General features: G+C 31.5%; 2 protein-coding genes across 2 annotated transcripts in view; one reads left to right on the top strand and one right to left on the bottom strand.

Annotated features, from left to right (window-relative positions):
* The window catches only part of LOC108909272 (centrosomal protein of 162 kDa), a 50915-nt gene that overhangs the window by 24693 nt on the left and 2657 nt on the right, over window positions 1-23565 (bottom strand). The window lies entirely within an intron of this gene.
* Window positions 10043-22670, top strand: LOC108909273 (carboxypeptidase B-like). Its single transcript, XM_018713566.1, has 8 exons — window positions 10043-10127; window positions 14439-14669; window positions 14739-14921; window positions 16854-16987; window positions 18481-18764; window positions 20828-20937; window positions 21528-21807; window positions 22420-22670. The coding sequence occupies exons 1-8, from the start codon at window positions 10046-10048 to the stop codon at window positions 22514-22516; spliced, it is 1401 nt and encodes a 466-aa protein (XP_018569082.1). The 5' UTR covers window positions 10043-10045; the 3' UTR covers window positions 22517-22670.

Below are 23565 nucleotides of genomic sequence, written 5' to 3'. Positions count from 1 at the left end.
AAGAAAGCCACGAAATCGAACTGGGATACGAAACTGAGTTGTCTTACATAAATCTAGAATAACAATAACAACAGCCATGTATTGCTAAAATCTGCTGCGGCCAGATGTTAGAATCCATTCAATAAGCAGCCCCGAGAATTGGCGGAGCCACCATGAAGCGGGATCGAACGTTGACTCTGGTGTCTTGCAGTTTTATAACCAGAGTATCTGACTACCGTGCGTTCACAACCGTAAGTGTACTTATTTAATTGAAAGTCTTTCTACTAAACCAGTGCTACCGCGACGGTGTACTTAGTGTTATCAGGCAGAACAAAGAACGTAAACCAAATCTCTAAGTAGAACAACCTGCCCAAATCCAAGTATTTGTAGTAGATGATGAGAGTGATATGTCTAACAACTTTGACAACGTCTTTGTAGAGTCGCCGAAGGCGATAGCCCCGGCAATGCCTGCGAGTGGCTGCTGGTGTGGTGGTGGATTTCGGCATAACTAGCAGTCTTACCAAAAATACAGAGATGTTTGAGTAAATTAGACGATGCCTATAATAAATTAAAATTACATGATTCACACCAAATTCCGCATTGCTGCACTGCACTGCTGGACAATTTGTCAACCACTTGTCAACAGCTGAGATTTATTGTCCAGTGGCCCAATGCAACTGTGTTTGAATTTCGTTTGCCCGCGCTCGCATTCTTCAACTGGGCGTATACATTTCTACCACTTCCACGTTTAGTACGACCAGTCCTGTATATGGGTATGGATAAATATGGGAACAAGTTTTTCAAATATTTTAATGCCAAGTTGCTGCGTCAGCGACCGAACCTGGTATATACTGTCAACCTCTTGGTTCTTGAATTGATATCGGAAAGACTATACCACATCTGTGAAATGTCTTTATAACCTTGATAATTTGGGCCTAAAATTATCTAAAAAATGACATTCTGACATGATGATCGATATACAGGGTGTTTCTAAAATAGGGTTCCAAAATTCTGCTGCGTTTATAACTCATTAAACTAAGCCTATTAACATGTGCCCTAAAACGCACCCTTAGGAAGTTATATGCCCTTAAAAGGGCTCAAACAAAACTGTTTTTTTTTCTGTTATTGACAAAACGGTCGCACACACATAAAAAGGTATCTTTAATAATAAACTACAAATTTCTTTAAAAGCAATTGTTTCTTATGAAGAAATATTTATTTAATTTGATCATATATCTTTATTTCAGTATTACTCATGTATTTGGAACAATTCTATTTTATGTTTAGAAAATGTATTAGAATCAAAGATACATCCTAAATTTAAACATATAATATAATGTATTAAAACATAGTAAATTATAATGTAAAACAAATCAATTTCTTTAAAACAATCATGTTTTAAGGTTGCATCTACATTTTGGTTATTTTAATTTAAATGAACTTATTTAAAACAAATAAATCATAAGTCCAAATTAAAACACTTATTTTATCAAAGGAATAATAGAATTTATTGTCATAAAACTATCATATCGTTAAATTTTCAGATAAACTGCATTTAAAGATGTGGTATAGTTGATTTTAGTAAATTGTTTTAATTCAAAACTATCATTTTTTTAAAACTACGGCGAAAAGCGTGGATTAACTTTCAGCGACAGCCAAAGGCATTTAGACTTTTAACTTCTACCACATGCAGTTACTCGTCTCGTATGTGTTTTATAACTTGCAGTGTAGTGTGAGTGTGTATGGTGTATGTATAGTCTGTGGTGTACTGTACTGTGTAGGACATCGTAGGAGTTTGTAATATAGTCTTAGACAAGAACAAGACTACTTAGAACATTTAACTGCTTCTGATTATGGTGTTAAGGAAAATTGCATTTTCATTGAACTGGATGACTTTCACATATATAAAAATATTAGTTGGGATTTAATGCCTAACCTTTTCGAAGGAATCCATCGTTATGAAATGGCGAAAATTATTAACAATTTATTAACTAATAACTATTTTACATTAAGCTACATTACTAAATGCTCGAATTAAGTATAACTCTTATACGTAAAAATAAAAACATTCCTCCAAACATTAAGTATGCATGAACAAATTAGAAACGGTTATATTAATATCATCTTCATGCAAGTTATAAATTTTCATTTAATTATTAGAGATTTAGTTCCAGAAAATGATAAAACATGGATACTATACTTAATTTTATTAGAAATAACCGAAATGTTATTTTTGTCTATCTTTAATGATGAATCCATAGATTTTTTAAAATGTCTTATTGAAGACCATCACCTAATGTGTTTAAAACTATTTAAAGAAAATTTAAAGCCTAAATTTAATTTTTTGCTTCACTACCCAAATATAATAAAGAAAATTGGACCTGTAATACATGTTAGCTCCATTAGATACGAAGTAAAACATAAAGATTTAAAATATTTAGCTACCCTTATTACATGTAGAAAAAATGTACATTTTTCACTTTGTATGCGGACGCAGCTTAAATTATCGTATAGGATTGTATCACAAAAGGACTAATAGACACGTTTAAACATGGACCAATTCAAAATTTAATAAAAGGAGACCTTCCATCTAATTCAGAAATTTCATCTTCAAGTTTTTGCGTGCCATGGTTAAAAATTAATGGTATTTTTTACAAAATCAAGTCTTGTGTTTTATTAGGTATCCTAATCCTTCTTTCGGTATAATAGAAAACATCATTATTAATGAAGACAACAATACAATAATTTGTTTTCATTTCTATTTATTAATTACCTTAAATTATGATTTGCATCATAGTGCTTATTCTGTGAAGATTTCTGAAAATTTTGTAACGGTAGACATTAAAACTTTAGGAACAGTTAAACCTACCGTATTTCACACTGTCTCGGAAAAATTATTTATATTTTTGTGAATGTTATTTTATACATAAACATTAATTCTTAAAATTATTTCTTATATTTGTAATGTTTTGTGTATACGTTTATTTAAGAAAAAATACATTCCATCCAAACATACTCATACATTTATTTTAACCTTACCCTATCTTTCCTAAAAAAGTTCCAAATTTTTATTCCAAAGAACTATTTTCTTTAATTCAGGAAAGTTAGTCTCATATCAAATAAAACCATTTATTTATATTTAAAAAACAATAATTTCGTTTCAAACATATATTTTGTTTTGTTAGAACAAATGGTAATGTTATATTAATTTTATAGTATTTTTAAAATAAAATTACAAATGTTTTCTCTAAACCAATGAAAAATTTGAGTCAACAATATGTACTACATTATTTCAATACATAAATATTTTTCATGTGAAGCGTTTATTATTTAATTGAAATAAATATTTTAAAGAAATAATATTCTTTGTTCAAATACATGTTTGCATTGCGGATATGGGAAGATATTATTTGTTTAGTTTAAATTTTACTGCATCGAATTAAACAATTATTTTTATGTGTGCAAATAAATAGAAAAAACTGTATGGGTCTTACATAACTTTTTACGTTAAATAACGTGGGCTACTCCGTTTTTCGACATGCAAATCATATGCGTCCCATTTAGGTTGGTGAAGGGGGTGAATATGACTCCATTTTATGAGTTGCAATAATGTTGTATACTTAAATTTTCCACTCACCACTTTTACTAATTAAACACTGCAAAGCTCAATTGACAGTTTATCAATAACTTAAATTGTTAAGCGTTGTGACAACGTCAGTCTTTTATTTGTCATGGTAAACAGACTTAAAGAGCAGAGTAATTTTCAAACTCAATTTACTCGAAAACCATTGGAAATATCGATTTGGACAAAGATAATATTTTTTACGTAAAATTGTTAAGATTTTATAAATCTGTAGAGAAAATTGTAAAAAAAACGGAAATAAAAAAAATTACGGGACGAAAACCCCCTTCACCAACCTAAATGAGACGCATATGATTTGCATGTCGAAAAACGGAGTAGCCCATGTTATTTAACGTAAAAAGTTATGTAAGACCCATACATTTTTTTCTATTTATTTTCGACCGTTTTGTCAATAACAGGAAAAAAACAGTTTTGTTTGATCCCATTTAAGGGCATATAACTTCCTAATACCATTAAATAACCAGCTAAGGGTGCGTTTTAGGGCACATGTTAATAGGAACTGTTTGGTTTATTTTAATGAGTTATAAACGCAGCAGAAGTTTGGAACCCTATTTTAGAAACACCCTGTATGTTGGGAACAGCGTTTTTCAAACTATTGTAAGGATACCTCTAACCAAAATTGTTAGTGTACGCCAATGATTGATGAAAACATTCATCTGTTGTGTTCGCTGACGGAATAAAATATGACGCCACTAGAAACGATTTGCATATACAATGAATTTTATTTTCAACAGATCTTGATCTAGTTCTATGTATCTATAGTATATATTTGACTCACGAAGAGTCTATATGTGTTATTTTTACAGTACCGTAAAAATAACAGTCAAAATGATTTTATTACGTGCAAAAAATTGGAACAGTTCGCTCAGCCAAAAGATGAAATGAATGAAATAAAAGAGGTTTTACATTTTTAATGACTTTCCAAAGCTGTTAACATAATTTTAAAGACTAATGCATATGCTATTGGTTAGGGAAAACCTACCGACGATTTCTTGATGACAACAATGTGACGCGATTATTCTCTAATATAAATAATAGATGCGGAGCAGAGTGGTCTTAAGATTGTGCTTTCGAAAAACACACAGAGCGTTGCGACGTCGATTTTTGTTTTTGCTTTTCGTTTCAAACAAATCGCCCTATATATTTTCACACAATTAACGTTCTCAGATGAGTCTTAGGCCCGGTACTTTGAGTCTTGGTTAAGACTTGATTAACTAATTAAGCGATTAGACTGTGAATATACTATTATAAAATAAATCAATATACGTATATATTCAGTTATAATATCACAAGAGTGATATTCGATTATACTTCCGAGTCACGAGACGTATTCTTCGAAATACGACGACAGCGTAGCTGGAGTGGTGTTTTAAGGATATACGTCGAGTGAGGAGGTTAGTATAATCGAATATTTTCGTTTGCTCGAGTGGTATTCGATACGATTACATAATGAATTAACTAACTTTATTGGTTACTATTTTTTTTTGACGTTTATTGACAAATGTTAAAACTATCGTTACCATGACATAGTTCACATTGTTGGAGGAGGCGAAACACCAAAACGGTTATACCACGTCGTCAAGAGTATAATCGCTTATCATTACATAGTAACTACGTAAAATTTGTAATTGCTATTGGCTAAATTTCTAATGAATTATATAATCAGTCTAATCATGTGATTACTTAACCAAGGCTTAACCGAGACTTAAAGTACTGGGCCTTAGTCCACTTATTTAAAGGTATTCAAATTATCATTGTGTCATCTGATTTGTATGTTGCATACAATTTTTTTAATTATCCTGTAAAAAATCATTTTACCATTTAACATGGTCTACTATTTTATGTTATTGAAATTCTAATCTACTTCACGATTACACAATTCAGTGTGACTTGAATACTTATTTGTAGGTAAAATATACACCTGTGTTTAATAATAAGCGAGATAGCCAAAATTGTGTCATACACTACTTAACTACCTAACATAGATTCACATGTTTTGTTTCAAAAATAAAGGTAGTTTATAAAAAGTTCGCAGTTCTAACTTAGCCGTAGTCTTTGTCCTAAGAGGTTAGACCTACAGATTTCAATATACATGTTTATAAAAATCCTAACTTAGTCATAGTGTTCAGGAGGTCTTAAGATCTGACCTGGAAAATTCTTTGATTACTTAGGACAGACTAATACCACGACAAGTACTCATACGCAAAAGTCTGTCATTGGATGAAACAATTTTTAGGTTTAGGATAAGACAAAATTTTTAAAAACAAAAAAAATATATTAGGATTGAGACGAAGACTAAGGTAAAAGTGAAGTTAAGACTATTTTTTTATGAACTCATCACTATTACTCCATCAATGAATCTTTATCTTACAACAATTATCCGGGAAAAGAAAAAAATCGCGTAAATCCAAACGATAATCAAATTATTGATAAACCAGAACAAATGGCTTCCATTTTAACAATTTTCATCTTTGGTTATAAATTCTTATTTTCCAACTTTTTTCACACAAAAAAGGTATACTTTATTAACGTAGCTATCTCGCACCGTTTTCGAGATATTTGGCTTTGAAGCTTCCAATGCTGTTGCATTAAATTACAATTAAGTACCTACAGGTATTATTAATTTAGTGGTAAAGTTTCTTAAGTAGGATTTGGACGCAAATCAAATAATTGACGTCTTCCACTTGTCTTATTACTGTCATTTGTATGCTAATTTCTATTAAGTATTATTCGTATCTAATTAAAATCACATCTTAGCTTACAAATTAAATTGTATACTCGTACATAAATGTGAGATAGAATGCCGAGGTTTTCGTTTTTGGAGTTACATGAAATCAGTTGTTTATGGAGAAACTATAAACACTTGAGAAGAACTTTAGTAGCAGGTTTTAAATGCTGCAAAGTCATTTCGCATTAAGGATTTATACTTTAAAATAAGACAATCTTTTAATAAACGTGTTGATAAATGTATTGAAGTTAGAGGTGGATATTTTAAGCAATTATTGTCAAAAAGGCATATTTTTTTACTAATGTTTACTATTTTACTGTTCATTACAATTTTTAATTCTAAATAAACCCTTGTTTTTGACATTTCTAAATTATTTTAATTATTTCAACTATTAGCATTGGAAGTTTCAAAGCCAAATATCTCGGAAACGGTGCGAGACAGCTACTTTCATAAAGTCTACCTTTTTTGTGTAAAAATAGTTGGAAAATAAGAATTTGTAACCAAAGATGAGATACCTTAAAGCACAAAAAAGTTATGTCATTTTTAACACATTCAATCTACTGCAGCTAGCGCCCTCTATGAACTTTAACCAAAATGTGAACAGATTTCAATTCCTCTACTCAACGAACTCCAATCCCCAAAATTTTGTGAGGATATTTGCATTTGTTAAGGAATAAATTAAAAAAAACTGAAATAATATTTTACATTTAACACCCTGTATCTCTTTAACTATCAACTTTTGGACTAAGGTAAGTTCGGCTAAATCGCAATATTTTTTTTACTTGGGGAATCTACCCATGAATTTTGGCCCATTACATCGCGACAACCCTGTATATATATATATAAAAAGGTATCATAGTAGGCAATTATAGACCTGCTATCATAGTTCTAGTTTTTCTCTTATTTTTGAATATACTTATTTGAATCGTCTTATGCCCTTTTTAGATAGAAATTATATTATTACAACTAGTCAGCATGGTGTTTGCTTTGGTAAGTCGAGAAATACGGTTATACTTGCATTTTTTGAAAATTTACCTGAATTCATTGAAAAAGAGGAATGTCCAGCAGGCATTTTTTGTGACATTACGAGAGCCTTCGATTGTGTGGAACATAATAAATTTTATTGATAAAATTATATGCATATGATATAAGAGGCGTACCTATACACCAGTAACGCCTCGGTTGTTAGGGACCAAAAGGCAAATGTTATACAAACCTGTTTAGGTGGGTACGTGTAGGTTGAATACGGCTACATTTTAAAAACATTTTGAAATATACAGGGTGTTCAGGAAAAGCGTACCATAGCAGAGTTATGTATTTTTAAATGGAACACCCTGTATTTAACTGCATTTTTGAAAGTACCATGAATCAACTTTATTAAAGGTTCTGCATACCTATACACAGTTTGAAAGAGTTTTAAATTTCCTAACTTCCAAAGTAAAAATATACTGAGAGTCCCATTTAAAATAACCAAGTTATTGCTGGTTAAAGTTGGGAGAAGTATTCAGCAGTTTTTTGAACACCCTGTACAATACAAAGTGGCGACAAATATAATAATTTATAACATCAAGGATCTAAAATACACTCTCCAAAGCTGCTTCCTTAAAATTATTTTTTTATTGCTAGTATTAAATTTCTACTCTAAGCATGCATTTTCACTAAAATTGAAATATCTCACAAACAATAAGTCCTAGATATGCAGAACCTTTAATAAAGTTCACCTATTTTTTACGGTGCTTTCAAAAATGCAGTAAAATACAGGGTGTTCCATTTAAAAATATATTACTTTGATATGGTACGCTTTTCCTGGACAACCTTCAAAATATTTTTAAAATGTAGCCGTATTCAACCTACACGTACCCACCTAAACAGGTTTCTATAACATTTGCCGTTTGGTCCCTAGCCACCGAGACGTTATTGGTGACCCACCCTGTAGATAGAATTTCCTTTTTTTTGAAAGATAGTGGTTTAAATAAAATTTTTAACTCGAAGAGTAAAGCAGTTGAAATAGGAGTTGCTCAAGGTTCTGTTTTGGACCCGATACTGTTTATTTTATACCAATGAATTTGACACTAATACATGAAATGTTTCTTTCTGTGTACCTACGCTGACGTTAAATCTGTTATTATTTCAGTCAAATCTGATAATGACATGGAATATAAATGCAATAAGTGCTAGATATTTTAAATAACTAGTACACCTTTAACAAACAACACTGTAATATACAGAAAACTCAGTAGGTATATAAGATTTTACAACGGTCAAAAAACTAATTCTTTGAATGTAAAAATTGGAGAGCACAATTTGGTTGTAATAACGCTATTCAACTGTGAACAACTGAATACTAAATTAAGTTCTTTGACATTTAGTTCGTAATGTAAAATCCTGTTTAACTATGAACTGTTTAATATACGAGTAATATAGTACGATTCAACCTTATTTTTAGATATTTTTATTGTTCAAAAAAAAAAAAAATTAAGGTGTATGGTGGGTGTTGTGAATACTGTGTCGTGTACGAATACAGGGTGTTACGAAATTCGGGGACACGGACTGTGGGATCATGTTAAGCTAGAACATAAGCTCTATCATTTTTCAATCAGACCGATATTTTTTGAGATACGGCAGTTTTAAATATCCAAAAATAATAAAAATTTTGAATTTTTAATCATTTGATAAACAATTATGACAAACGAATTATTCAAAATTTCTACCGTCTGCTGCTAAACACGTTGTGATTACCTAAATAATAATTTTCCTGGACGTTGGCTTGGCAGGGGCGGTCCATTTGCTTGGCCACCTCGTTCTCCAGACCTAGCGCCATGTGATTTTTTCTTTTGGGGCTTCCTAAAGACGTTGGTGTACAGAACACCAGTGGCAAATTTGAATGAATTGCAGAACCGCCTATTTCAATCAATACAGCAAATAACTCCATTCGAGCAGTAGCACAACGTGCTGAAGCATGTTTAACAGCAGACGGTGGAAATTTTGAACAATTGTTGTAACTCGTTTGTCGTAATTGTTTATCTTATGATTGAAAATTGAAATTTATAAATATAAATATTTTTATTATTTTTGGATTTTGATACTGCTATATCTCAAAAAATACTGGTCTGATTGAAAAATCATAAAGACAACTTTTTTATAACCTTATCTAGCTTAATATGATCCCACAGTCCGTGTCCGCGAATTTCGTAACACCCTGTATATTTAAGGAATTTATAATTTTAACTTTGTATTGTGTGTGTATTTATGAACTATCTGCATACAGGGTTACAACTTTTTAGTTGTCCGATGCAAGTATCTTTTTTATTTTAAGAGATACATAAATGATTAAATTAGCAAAACTGTGCAGAATTTTATGCCGATCACGGATTCGTTTTTAAATTTAGAAAATTCCGAGTAGTTTCTAAGATATTCGAAGGAAACCGATTTTATGCTTTTTTTTATTAGTCCACATCTTCCTCAGAACCGAGACCTCTGAAACGTGCCACCGCAAAACAAAAGACACGACGAAGATTCTAAATCACCGTCGGTCTGTCACCAGGCGTGTACATCGAGAGCAAAACAAAATACTCCGGCGACTGTGGTAGGAAATCATTTATGGTCGCAGAACTTGACCGATACCGTTCCGCGATCGGGGTCAGGTCAACTTCCGTATAAAAAGGGGGCCTGGAGGCCACCTCCGCGCAAACGAAATGAAGAGCTCCGTGACGTTTGTGCTGTGCCTCTTCTTCGTGGTGGCCCGGGTGACGGGCCGCGCTTCCGTGCCAATAGAGGGTAAGTCCCAAAACCGATAGCTGCGTCTTAAAAAGGCTATTGCTTAGAACACGGTGAATATTAAATTTTGATAAAAAAATCCTTGATATTTCCAGGTAGTTTTAAACATTTTCCAGTTTGCGAAGAAATAAGATATACAGGGTGTAAATAAATAAGTGAGAAAAAATTCAGGGGGTGATTTCCTGTGGAAAAATAAGGTTGGTCTTTCATATAAAAAAATCTCATTTAAACATCCCTTATGAAGATACAACAGTTTAAAGAGGGCGACAAAAAGTAGTTTTTAATTTGTAGAAAAAGCAACCCCTAATATTTGTTTCGTACGTAACTATTTTCTTATTACTTACTACCTTACCATTTAAAAAATTCATTTCAGATAGCCTGATTGATGTTAAACGTAAAATGTCTCTTGTAAATTTTTCATAAAATTAACGATTTCTGAGCAAAAAATATGGCATGATTGGCATAGGGTAGAAAGTTTATCGAACTGTAATTTATGTAGTAGGCGGCACATTTAATACAATTTCTATTACTTTTTAATAATTTATAATAGTTACTGAGTGCCTTCTCGATAGCAGAAAATGTCTAGTTAATTTCATGTCACTTTTTTGGTATTTCAGAAAAAAATTAAAAACTGCTTTTTTGGCATCTCTTTAAGCTGTTGTATTTTCACAGGAGATGATTTTTTCGCACTTACATATTTATTTACACCCTGTATATCAGTTTATATTTTTCAAACATTAAATTTTTGTCAATGCCTTATGATTCATAAAATTTGCACCAAATAGAGAACATTTTTAAATGAAATTTTACAAAATAAATTGATTTAAGAGAAAGTGACATTATTTTAATAAGCTAAAATTAAAGAAATATGTGAAACCTTTTCTAAATTATAGTAGCTTTAATTAATAATACTATACAAAATCAGCAAATATTTCTTTCGATGAATTATTAATATCAATATTAGCGGAGTTTATTTTATCGGGATATTTACTCCATTAATAATAGTAGTTATAGTATCATAAAAATTATAAGTAAGTATTGTAAGTTTACAATAAAACTACCATTAATTAAAACTGAAAACCAAATACAAACAGATATTTTTCTTGTATTGACATTATTTCGATATGAAAATTTAATTGTAGCTAGTCAAAATAAATGAAAATTAGAATTTGGCCAACAAATACCCATATTCCTTTAAAAATGGTACCTATTATTTTTAATTTTAGGCAATTCAAATAGTCACTTTTTTGCAGAGTAAAAAATTGACATATTTGTTACGTTTATTTACTATTCAGAAATATTTTCTAAAATCGTATAAAATATTTTCCTACTTGGTGTCAACTTTAATGCTGTCATTATAATTATAATGGGCGTTTTTTTTTAACCTAGAATTTTCAAATATCTCGAGAAATAAGAAATAAGAATAAGAAAATGTCAACAATCAAAATTTAATCATTTCGCAGGAGAAATACATTAATGCTAAAATTAGTCCCTCTCCCCTTCCCCTTGTAAGGGGGGAGGAAAGACTTTGAAATCTTAAATACGAACTCCCATTTTATATCGCAAATTCGAATTCTACGGCTAAAAGTACGTAGTTTTTATCTAAAACATTTTTTTCGATTCATGATAGATGGCGTGTAATAGAAGAAATTTTTTTTTTTTTCGATTTCTCCCACTGAGAACCTATGTAGTTATACGATTCTGCAACGAGTTTGTATTAAAAAATACCAGGTTTTATACTCGAAATTCGTCGCTAGAAATTTTTTTTTATTTTGCAAATTTCGAATAATTTGGAATATTTTTACCTGTATAAATGTAGGCTGATACCTAAACTACTTTTAGCGTAACATGCAACAACGACGTGGACATAGAAGTTTTCTGTTCCCTTCGAGGTACCTACTTGATTCAAAATGATTTGTTTCTTAGTTATTTCTTTTTTTTTTCTTTTTTTTTCTACGTTTATTTTGTGTTTTTGCAGTCACAAAAAACACGAAGAAAAAAGTAACACAAACCGTAAACGTAAACATAAAACAATTTTTTTTAAATTAAACAAAATACAAAAAAAGTACATTTATTTTAAAGCAGATTTAATCTAGCGCTCCGACAATCATAAGCGAGGGATATCGCGTTGACCAAGCATCCCAAAAAGGACGCCTGTTCCTGGGTTACGACAATAGTAGTTTTTCAGTAATTGAAAATTTGAGAAATATAATTTTGATGGCTAGATGACATTAATAGTATAATAATTTGTTAACTGATTTGTGAGAAATTAATTTACATTCATCTCGTTATCCCGTTCTGCCCAGCAGTGATGAAAGGCCATGTATCGAGTATTATTGAAATCCGTTATCACCTCAAATTATTGGGAAAACCTTAATTTTTCTCATGCAATTAATTTCATTTATTAGATGTAGCAGTTACAGATAATTAAACTCAGACTCAATTATTTTACGGTTTGATCATGTCCATTATCTATGTACATTTGCTTTATGACTGCGTTTATTGAAATTTTACAAAATCTATAATAAATTTCACATAACATTTACTGATGCAGAGTTGAAGAGTACCATTTCTGCTTAAAATTGTTCAAATTTTGAAGTACATATTAAAGAGAAATCTTTAATAAGGTTGAAAATAAAGAAGTTATCAAGAAGTAGAGATAATAATAATACTATACCTTCATTTAATTAATTAATTAATTTATTAGTGTTAAGCATTTTCATTTTCATTTTAGTTTATACAAAGCATCTCAATATTCCGTGTAGTATTAATGGAACTATCACAGATTCTTGCAGATTCAAACATTTAAAACTCAAAATGCAAATTTTTTTTCCAGGTGACCTTACAACTTTAATTCGTATTTTATCATAAATGTAATTCTTTTTTCAAGTTATTTTTTTGCTTTAGTACATTTTTTGTATCCTTAATGGTTTTCCTGCTTGTTTTAATAGTCATCAGCGAATCATTTTTTATACAAAACGGATTTAAATGTCATTAATTGATTGATTGATTTATTTGTTATAATGAAATAGAAATAATGCTTTGCGTAGTACCTACAGAAACTTGTAATCGAATGTTTTTTCTTAAAAATTTGGAAAGACCCCTACGATTCTGATAAACCAAACTGAAGTTGTACAAATCACCTTCAAAAAAATATGAGCTTGTTTGTTTTGTGGTGGAAAAATTTTTTTCATTTCTCTAGATGCAATTATATCCATTACTTGGTCAAAAAATGACATCTATACACAAGTTCATTTAAATTGGACAAAACGTTTTTTAAAGATATACCTATGAAAGTCTCTAAACTTTTTTCGCCAATTTTGGTGGTCTCTAATGGCTAAACGCTAAACAAACGAAGTAACATGAGATAAAGCTAAGTTAAATCATCATATTTTGACCCCAAGAATCTATGGAAGTTCCATGTAAATGGAATACCACCACACCCCATATTATATGGTAACAAACCATAAAATATATATCTGATTTAAAACAAACAATAAATAATACATATACTCATATTTACTTTAACATAATGTATAACAAAATAACAAATTTTAAAATTTCAATATTTTTGTTTCAGAAAAATACGAATAAAAATTAAAAACTGATACTGTACTTTAGCAATATCGTACGAGTATAATATCGTAATTTTTCTCAAGATTCAACTTTTATTAATCAAATCTTACTGAAATTTTCAAGTAAATTTCAAAGTTCAAAAACAAATACCCAAAATATTCTTTTCATTTTTTTTCTTTATTTGGCCATTTCGCTTTGTGCCACAATAATTAGTAAATGACTTACGTTTGGGGCAATACAAAGAACATACAAAACCTTCATAAATGTTTACAAGCCACGTAACCGTCGAGCTTAGGCAACCAATATTGGAGGGCTGCTACTGCTAATGAAAAATCCCTAAATCTTGGCGTCGCATTAATTATTCGTTTACAATGAACAATGACAAACCGTTACGTCTACGCTCGAGATAATGCGATCACTAATTGGTTGAACAGCATCTCGTGAAAAATTTCACTAATCACAGCCTGTAAAATGGAATGGAATGTTGTGTTTTAAAGTAATCTTGATCTTATTGATTTAATAATTTTCAATTTTACCGAAAAATAACCAACGTGAAAGAAATAAAATTACTATTCCAAACAAAATTAGTGGTCACGCGGCTTGTAAACATTTATGAAAGCTCTGTATCTTAATAATGCAACAAATAAATGTATGGTCTGACTTTTATTTTATTTCCCATATAAAGCCCATTGCAAATACATTTATATAGAAAAAACGTATCCATTTAATTTTCAGAGACCATCATAATAGAAGAAAATGAGGCCCCTTACACCATCGAAGAAGCTATTGTAGAAGAATCGCCAGCAATATTGAAATCAACAGACATTCAGGAAGAATTCAATCAGAATACAACCATTGAAGACATGCCACAGGCGAGAATTTTATACAACGGGAGCCAGTTGTGGAAAGCGTACATCGACACTACAGAAAAAATAGTGGTTCTAACTAAATTACGGGATGAGAACGGTAAAATTTTTTTATACTGGACTGAGTTTTTATCGCATTTATAATTTCCAAAATTTTTGTTTATGTCAGACATATCGATGTGGGGGGGGAACACAAATTCTATCGACATCCTCGTGAAACCTAAATCTCTCGGAAAAGTCGACACAGTCCTGAGACGGCAAAATATCCAATACGAAGTCCTGATAGATGATTTGCAGAGGGCCATAGACGAAGAGAATCCTCCAGAAGAACACGAAAATGAGGATCGCACAGGTAATACTTTTCACCGCATAGAGTCGTGGACAATAAAAAGTTTTCGAACTACAACATAGTCCCTTGCAGAGCAAGATTTTGCTGCTCTCAGCTGTTTCGGATCAGAAATTTTTTATTGCTCACGTCTATAGTGCTTATTAAATTATCAGCAGGTTAATATTTCAGTGCGCAAATTACCATTCTATTATTTAAAACCTTGGCGAGGTTTTAATTATTTAGGCAATAGGCTAAAGCTGAGGACCACATCTAATTGGGGTCCGTAACCAAACAGAGTATGTAAAATGCATGGCATGTCGAACGTCGTTTGTTTGTGTTTAATCCAACACACTGTATAGAAGGCACACATGTTATGTTAAAATATCATTGTAGGATGTCAATTGTGTACATCTTAAAGGAATTCCTTTTGTAGTTGTATTATATAGAAATAAGACTGATGAAAATATAAAATTAACATAAATTTTTGTGACAATTTTTTTTAGCACTAAAATTAAATAATGAGACAAAAATATGACCAGCCTTTTCATTTTTGTATGAATCATTATTTAACTGACAATTTAAAAAAATACAGAAATAAAACGAATTAGACAGACGGCTGTAATATGTTGGATTACGTCTTAATTACGCTGTCTATTAATAGGAACTTCAACTAAAACCTCATACCACTGTCCTTTTATTTAGTAATAGAGACAGAGGGGTTACTTAAAAATAAGTTTTCTGTAACAACATGTCCTATGTCAAGTACGTCACAAGATAATGACAGTGGCGTACGATTTCTACAAATATTTTTAAAATCAGATATCGAGCCCAAATTTCCGCCGTTTTCATTTCCAAGTTACAGGGTTTTTAAGGTTTTGGAAAACATCACAAATAAGTAAATATCCCAAAACATGTTTTACATACATTATTAAAACTCAGGGTGACGATTTAAGTAACTAACTAAAAGCAACAATTCGCTAAATGTGCATGTAATTCTCTAATTTGAATTTAATTCTATCACCCAGTATAGAAGATACGTAAGAATTTCGACGCCACTGTATTTCAAAGAAAAAACGTCTCTCGCACTTACTCGAAAAGCGAATAATTCTAAACCTGTTCGTTTCATAAAAAAACATTTTTAGGAATATTTTATTATAAATACAATTTAAATCTAGAAAATTCAATAAATATTTGCCTCCTTAGAAAATTAAAAATTTCTTAAGAATCACAATGTATTTAAAATTGTATTTGCAATAAAAAATTCCTATAAATTGTTTTTGTGAAACAAACAATTTTAGAGTTGCCTTCTGATTCAACTAAAATTATTTTAGAATAAAAAAAAATTATTCGAAAATTACTCATTTTTCGAATACAGGGGAAAAGATAATTTTCCTTTGAAATATAATTAAGAATCAAATGTATTTAATGAAGATATAAAATATTCAGAGGCGTCGAAATGATCCCAGCACCTTAGCAAGTCGTTCATATATCGTATGCAAATTTAGTGAATTTTCACCTTTATTTAGTTAAGTCACTACTCCAAATTTTATTAATCTACGTCACACATCTTTGGAGATTAATTTTAAAAATAAATATTGTTTCTTGAGGTGAGAGTTTTGAAAACCAGAAGCTATAACATAAAAGTGTTTGATTACAGCATTTTATAAAATCTAAGCAAGTTACAAACAATATCTCTTCACTGTACCAATTATATAAGTTTTCACCAGGGTATGACAGATTACAAGCTGACAAAACATTCAGAATAAAGAAAAAAGTTAATCATTACCTTTGCCAAAGCAATGCTTTATACCTGTACACATAAAGAAGCAATGACATTTAAATATACCTATGATATATGCCTTACAGGTTATATCTCGTCGACACACAAACATGTCTAAAACATATGTTTGATTGATGTTTTATATTGCCTTTTAAACTTTCAATTGCATTTGGTAGGTCATCGTCTTACTTGGCAGTCCTATCACAGACTTGAGGACATACATGAATATTTGGACTATTTAGCCGAAACTTATCCCAAACTATGCTCAGTGGAAACTATAGGACACTCGGTTCAGAGACGGCCAATAAAGGTAACAATTAAACATATTCTAATATTTCAATATAATGTTTGCACTTCCTAGATTAAAAGTATCATTTTAATCCCTAATTTCAGGGAGAAGGTTACTTTTGGCATCCTAGAGATTCAATTTGCAAAATTAGATGAAATATGAAGAAATTTTAAATAAATAACGAACTAGCTCTTTTAAATAAACTTGAATAGACAATTATTTTTGTTAAAATCTTTTACGCAGAAACTCATCGGTCTATACGCCACAATCATTGCACACAGCTATCAAAGAAATTGCAAAATATATTTAATGGATAGAAACATCTTATACTTCAAAACTGTATATTGATTTTATAGCTTTGAATTGAAAAATAATTTATTAGTGAAATCACATAAAATTGTTCAAACTTTCAATCTAAAATGTATGTATCTACTTCTACTTAAGATGAGTTTAAGTAAGATATTTTTATAGATTGGTTTTACACACAAAAAAATAAATTAGCCACAAAACATATGTGAACATCTATTTAATATCTACGTCGATAAATTAATTAGGTATATATGTCGCTTTGCTGGTGAAATTAATACTTTCTCTAATTTTAATTAATCATTTTACTCGTTTTTTAATGTCACATTTCATGAAATTAACCTGCTTTTCTTCTAAGAAATACGTCATTGTTTAATATTAACACATCCTGTATATCGTGTATTTAATAGAAATTAGTTTAAAATTGCAATTTTTTTAAATTTTACTAACGTAGGTACATACTTATTTGTTTCTAAATATCTGTAGGGACATAAATAATGTCATATACAGTGCAATTAAAATTAAGCAAGCAGTATTACTAACATGGTAAATATTGAAGATACAAAGTTAGATAAACACCAAAGTTGTAAGCAGAGCGAGATATTCTCCGACTTGATTAATTAATCTGAAGAATACTTTGTTTTAAAAACATGAAAATTGTAAATTTCGTTCTCTACGTTTGACGTTATGAATAAAAATTTAACTACTGTCAAAACTTCATTTGGAATAATAGTTGGATGCTCTGCTTAAAAAAAAAACAACAAAAAGTAACCGTAAGATATGACAAACATAGGTATTAAAAAAATACAAAAATTAAGTGAATTTAAAATTAGGAATATCCAATATGACGTCCATCAGCATAGCAAGTATTCGAATTTTTCAAGAAATTTTAAATTGGTATTTGATTAGAAAAATAAAATGACAACCAAAATTTTCCATTTTTTCTTTGATAAACGAATAAAATGAAGAGGTTAGGATAAACTCGGCATATTATCTTCTTCTGCATCTCCCAAAACAACCGAGACCTCCATGGCTTGCTCAAAAAATAGATAAGGCATTATTTATCAGTAGAAAAAATACTATTTTCATGATTTGGCATTGGTGATTTAACCGAATTCGAATATCCAATAGTATATTAAGTAATATCTCAGTAATATCAGAAATATGTCCAGTAGTTATCGAATTTTATAAATTCTGCGGTTTTTCAGCTGTTGAAAATTTCGAACGGCAACAAAGGCAACAAGGCAGTCTGGATCGACGGAGGCATACATGCAAGGGAATGGATAAGTCCTGCAACAGTGACTTATATAATCAACAACATCGTGTTAAATTTCGAAAATGAGCCGAAATATATCCAGAACATCGACTGGTACGTGGCTCCGGTCCTGAATCCCGATGGTTACGAATACAGTCACACCATCGACAGGTTATGGAGGAAAAACAGGGCTAGAGCAGGAACGTGTTCCGGAACTGATCTCAACAGGAATTTCGGGTAAGACAACGAGACGTGAAAAAAATTTTGTTGTAATGTCCGAGAGTGAATCGTACATTCCAGATGCGTACATTGTTTTCACATGATGTGAAAATCAACATATTCGTAAAAGGTTAATATTGTAACAACAACGACATGCAAGTAAAGAAACTACATATTCATTTTTTTACTGATAATTAAAAATAATTTATTAATTTGATTGGATCTTATTTATAGAACAGGCCATTATATGTCAGCTGCGAGCTGTCTTATTCAGAGTACAAATATTCATATTCATAATTCCATATTCACTTGTGGTTCAGAAAATAAAATGCATCTAAATATTATACCTAGTTTTTCAAATAAATCATTTATATGTAAGTTATAGCACATATCTAACCATGAGGTTATACAGGGTGTTAAAAAAAGAGTATAAAGTATTTCAGGAGGTAATAGTATGAACCAAAATAAGCAGAAAAGTCTTAATAAACATGGGTCCGCAAAGTAACGGTTGCGGAGATATGGACCACTATTCGTTTTTCAATCATTTTATTTTATTAGGAATAAACCGACAAAGTTTTTTCACAAACAAACAACAAAGTTACAGAAGATGTTCAAAGTGCCCTCCGTCCATTTCCAAGCAGGCACGACATCTTCGTCTCAACGATATTCGAACTCTTTCGAAAACACCCTCCTTGGTTTGGATTTCTTGACACTTTTGATTAATCCGTAGCTGCAGCTCTTCCAGGCTATTTACAGGAGTACCATACACTAATGTCTTCAAATATCCCCAAACAAAGAAATCTAGAGGGTTCAGATCAGGCGATCTTGGAGGCCATAAAACAGGACCGGCCCTTCCTACCCATCTATGTGGAAAAGTTTGGTGTAAATGCTCTCTAACGGCCATGGAAAAATGAGCTGGAGCACTATCATGCTGGAACCACATTTGTTGCCTCTGATTCAAAGGAATGTCTTCCAAAAACTCATACAGTGTGTTCTGCAGAAAGTTGAGGTAAGCAGCGCCTGTTAATCGGTTTGGTAAAACAACAGGACCTAGAAACCTGTCACCTACAATACCCATCCAAATGTTTAATGAAAAACGTGCCTGATGTCCAGATTCTATTAGATCATGAGGATTTTCGTCGGCCCAAATATGCGTATTGTGAAAATTAAACACTCCATTTCTTGTGAACCCGGCCTCATCAGAAAAAAGAATGTTTGCAAGAAAACGAGGGTCTTCAGCATCATGACGTAGAAACCAGCGGCAAAAAACCAAACGTGCTTGATGATCATTTATTGGATTTAAGGCCTGTACTCGTTGCACTTGGTATAGATACAGCAGTTGCTCGTGAAGGATTCTCCAAACAAGAGGACCACTAATTCCTACCTCGGCTGATATTCTCCGCACACTCGTACCTGGATTCTGCTCTACCAGTGCTAGAATTTCTTCTTCTGCTCTAGGAGTGGATACTGACCTTGGTCTTCCGGATAAATGGCACTGTTTGCTCAAGGAACCGGTATCACGCAATCTTTGGTGAATTCTTCCAAACATGCGTTGTGAAGGAATCTGGCGATTTGGATAAGCGTCAACATAAAGATGTCGCGCTTCGGTGGCGTTCCCATTAGCACGACCATACATGAAATGCATGTCTGTTAATTCTGCGTTAGAGGTAACCAGCCATAGCGAAAGAAAACTTGTGCACTGAGAACAACTGTCAAATACGTACTGTTTATTTCACTAAACATCAACCAACTATTATAAGAAAATACCCAATGTTTTTGCAAAATAAAAAAAGGGGCTAAAAACATAAAACATTCCATATCTCCGCAACCGTTACTTTGCGAACCCATGTTTATTGAGACTTTTCTGCTTATTTTGGTTCATACTATTACCTCCTTAAATATTTAAACACTCTTTTTTAACACCCTGTAGTATTCGTAATGTTGTTATCCCAATGTAATTCGTGCAAAGAATTAATTGAGCGCCTTGATATAAAATTTTATTTTCACGAATATTTCGCGAATATCAGTCCGAAAAATTTTAAAGACAAAGGATTTGGAAAAAGTAATAAATAATTTTGCAGGTACCGGTGGGGTGGGCAAGGCTCCTCCAAGAATCCTTGTGCTGAAACCTATGGAGGGTCGGGAGCTTTTTCAGAGCCAGAAACAGCTGCAATTCAGCGATTTATTACAGGTAAGTAGGGAAACAACAATGCCTAATGATCTAACTAAACGTGAGGAGTGATCTAACAATGTGCATTATGCGCACAAGAAAAAATATCGTATATAGTCCAATAATTAATCTTCTTTTATTCTTGCACCTAACTTACTTAAATATGAAGGGAGAGTTAATAAGTGCACATAATTATTTCAGTCACTTATTGGTGTCTGAAAACTCACTTATTCGAAGTAAAAAAAGATATTTGTTGATCTGGTCATAAAACTCGCCATCCTAGAATGAGAACCTATCAGCCGCGATAAATACTTTTGTTAGAGCAAAAAAGCATTATGGCTACTAAATAAGAGGCCTATTTTAAACAGATATTTATTAAGAAGTAATCAATTTCTACTAAAAAAATATAAATAAAAGATATTTCCCTCAGTGTAGAATTGCACACCGGCAAAATCTTTTGAACAATATTATAAAAATTATCCTATTTCGAAATACTAACCCAATATTCTCTGAAAGACTGTTTTTAATCTAGGGCAGCCATGGCCGTGTCCTGCCTCCTCTAGCTACGTAAATGTTAAAGAGGTACATTTTAATTATTTGTATTTTTACAGGAACTCCTGCAAAATGGGGAGCCTACATTTCCTTCCACTCATACGGGCAGTACATCCTGTACCCTTGGGGTTACAACAGGGTGGTACCACCAGACCACAAAGACCTCGAGACAGTAGGCAGACAAGCAGCTGCCGCCATCAGGTCTACCACGGGGTCGTCATATAGGGTCGGCCCAGCTGCTAATACTTTGTACCCAGCAGCGGGCGGGTCGGACGACTGGGCCAAGGGGTCTGCTGGCATTAAATATGCATACACGATCGAATTGAGAGACAATGGAAGGTAAGACCTTGGAATAGAAAAAATACTAGCGTGATAATTACGTCTCGCATGTCAGATATGTCACTAAAACTTCTTTGACTACCTAATTAGATGTAGTTCTTCAGTTTCTTTACAGAGAAGAATGATACACTTCAAAATGTCTAGGTACCTACATCATTATGAAAATAGTCAATTGTCATAATCATAATATAAAGATGTTATACATTAGGCTATAAATAGATCAGCTATTAATGATTTAAAACATTTTCTGATTTTATAAAACCCGTTTTGTGAAAATACTATTATTAATTTTACAGCTGATTAATGGTAATGACATTGGCATGATTGAAAAAAAAAATGTGTTACATTTATATTTTTAAGTTTTTTAGATTTACGAAGTAATTGCCTAAAATAATTTGACAATTTCATAATATAAATAATACTTATTTTTCCAATTTTGTAACAAAAATGAGGACATTATATTTGTTAGAACCAACATCACATTTCTCATATATAAGTTTGAATCTCGGTTGGAATATTTTAATATTGAATCATTTGCTTCCAATAATTTATACTTTCTCCTGTTCTTTGATTTTCTTTGTACCTACTTATTTAAATGCAAACATTTTTCAGGTATGGTTTTGTGCTTCCAGCAAGTTATATTAACCCTACTGCTAAAGAAAGTTTAGCAGCAGTTCGAGTGATTGCCCAGGCAGCAGGGAAAGTCTAGATAATTACCTTGTAAAGATGTTAACAAGGATAATACGTCTAATGTGAAAGTGCTTTCACTGATCACGTTCAGTTCTAACTAACGATGAACCTACTTTTGTTATTTATGTTGGTTGTAAGTTTTTTATTTATTAAATAAATATTATTTATTTTTATTCTTTGTAGTATCTTTGATATTACCGATTTATTTCCATGCACAAAATTATTTTAGCACATTTTTAATTTGTTGAAATTAATTTTGAGACCTGAAATAAGACTATTTCTAAAAAAAAAATAATACATATATAAGTAGGATATAGGTATTATTTATTATTTTAATATTGTATGAATTAACAGAAAATTGAAATATATTATTTTAAAAATGTTTAGTTTTAGGCTTGGTTTACTTGTATAATATTAAAGTTCCATAATATATTTATATTTTTAGAGCTCCACACGGAAATCTATTTAGTTGTTTTAAAGACAAGAGTTATGTATTTTTTATTTACATTTTTTTTCATTTTTGTGTTTTTGTTGAAGTCGAAATAGTTTAATAAAAACAAACAACAAATACTTACATAAATGTAATAGTGTTAGGTATCTTTGACAACATTTTGAGACAGAAACAGGTTTCTGGAGGATAAGTAAACTACTTGAGTGTAGTTAGCCCCCAAAGTTAGCCCCCAAAACTAAATTAATAAAAATAAATATCTAACAATTCTATGATCATCTATGATTGTACTACAACCAAATTTCACCCACAAATTTACTTGTCCGGTCCGGGGGTGGAAATGGCGCGACTTACAAAGTTAGCCCCCTATTCTTGCTATAACTGTCCTGGGACCCGAACAAGACGAAATGACCTAAGGAATAGTTGAAAGAGGTGTACTGTAACGCATTTCCACCATCAAAATGACTTGTCCGGTCCGGGGGTGGAAATGGCGCGACTTACAAAGTTAGCCTCCTATTTTTGCTATAACTGTTCTCGAACCCGGACAAAACGAAATGATCTAAAGAATAGTTGAAGGAGGTGTACTGTAACGCATTTCTACCATCAAAATGACTTGTCCG

This window comes from Anoplophora glabripennis, unplaced genomic scaffold (assembly GCF_000390285.2).
Source record: "Anoplophora glabripennis isolate ALB-LARVAE unplaced genomic scaffold, Agla_2.0 scaffold306, whole genome shotgun sequence".
Classification (NCBI taxonomy): Eukaryota; Metazoa; Arthropoda; class Insecta; order Coleoptera; family Cerambycidae; genus Anoplophora; species Anoplophora glabripennis.
The sequence above is the reverse complement of the archived record's forward strand: the minus strand, read 5'-3'. Positions and strand labels throughout refer to the sequence as shown.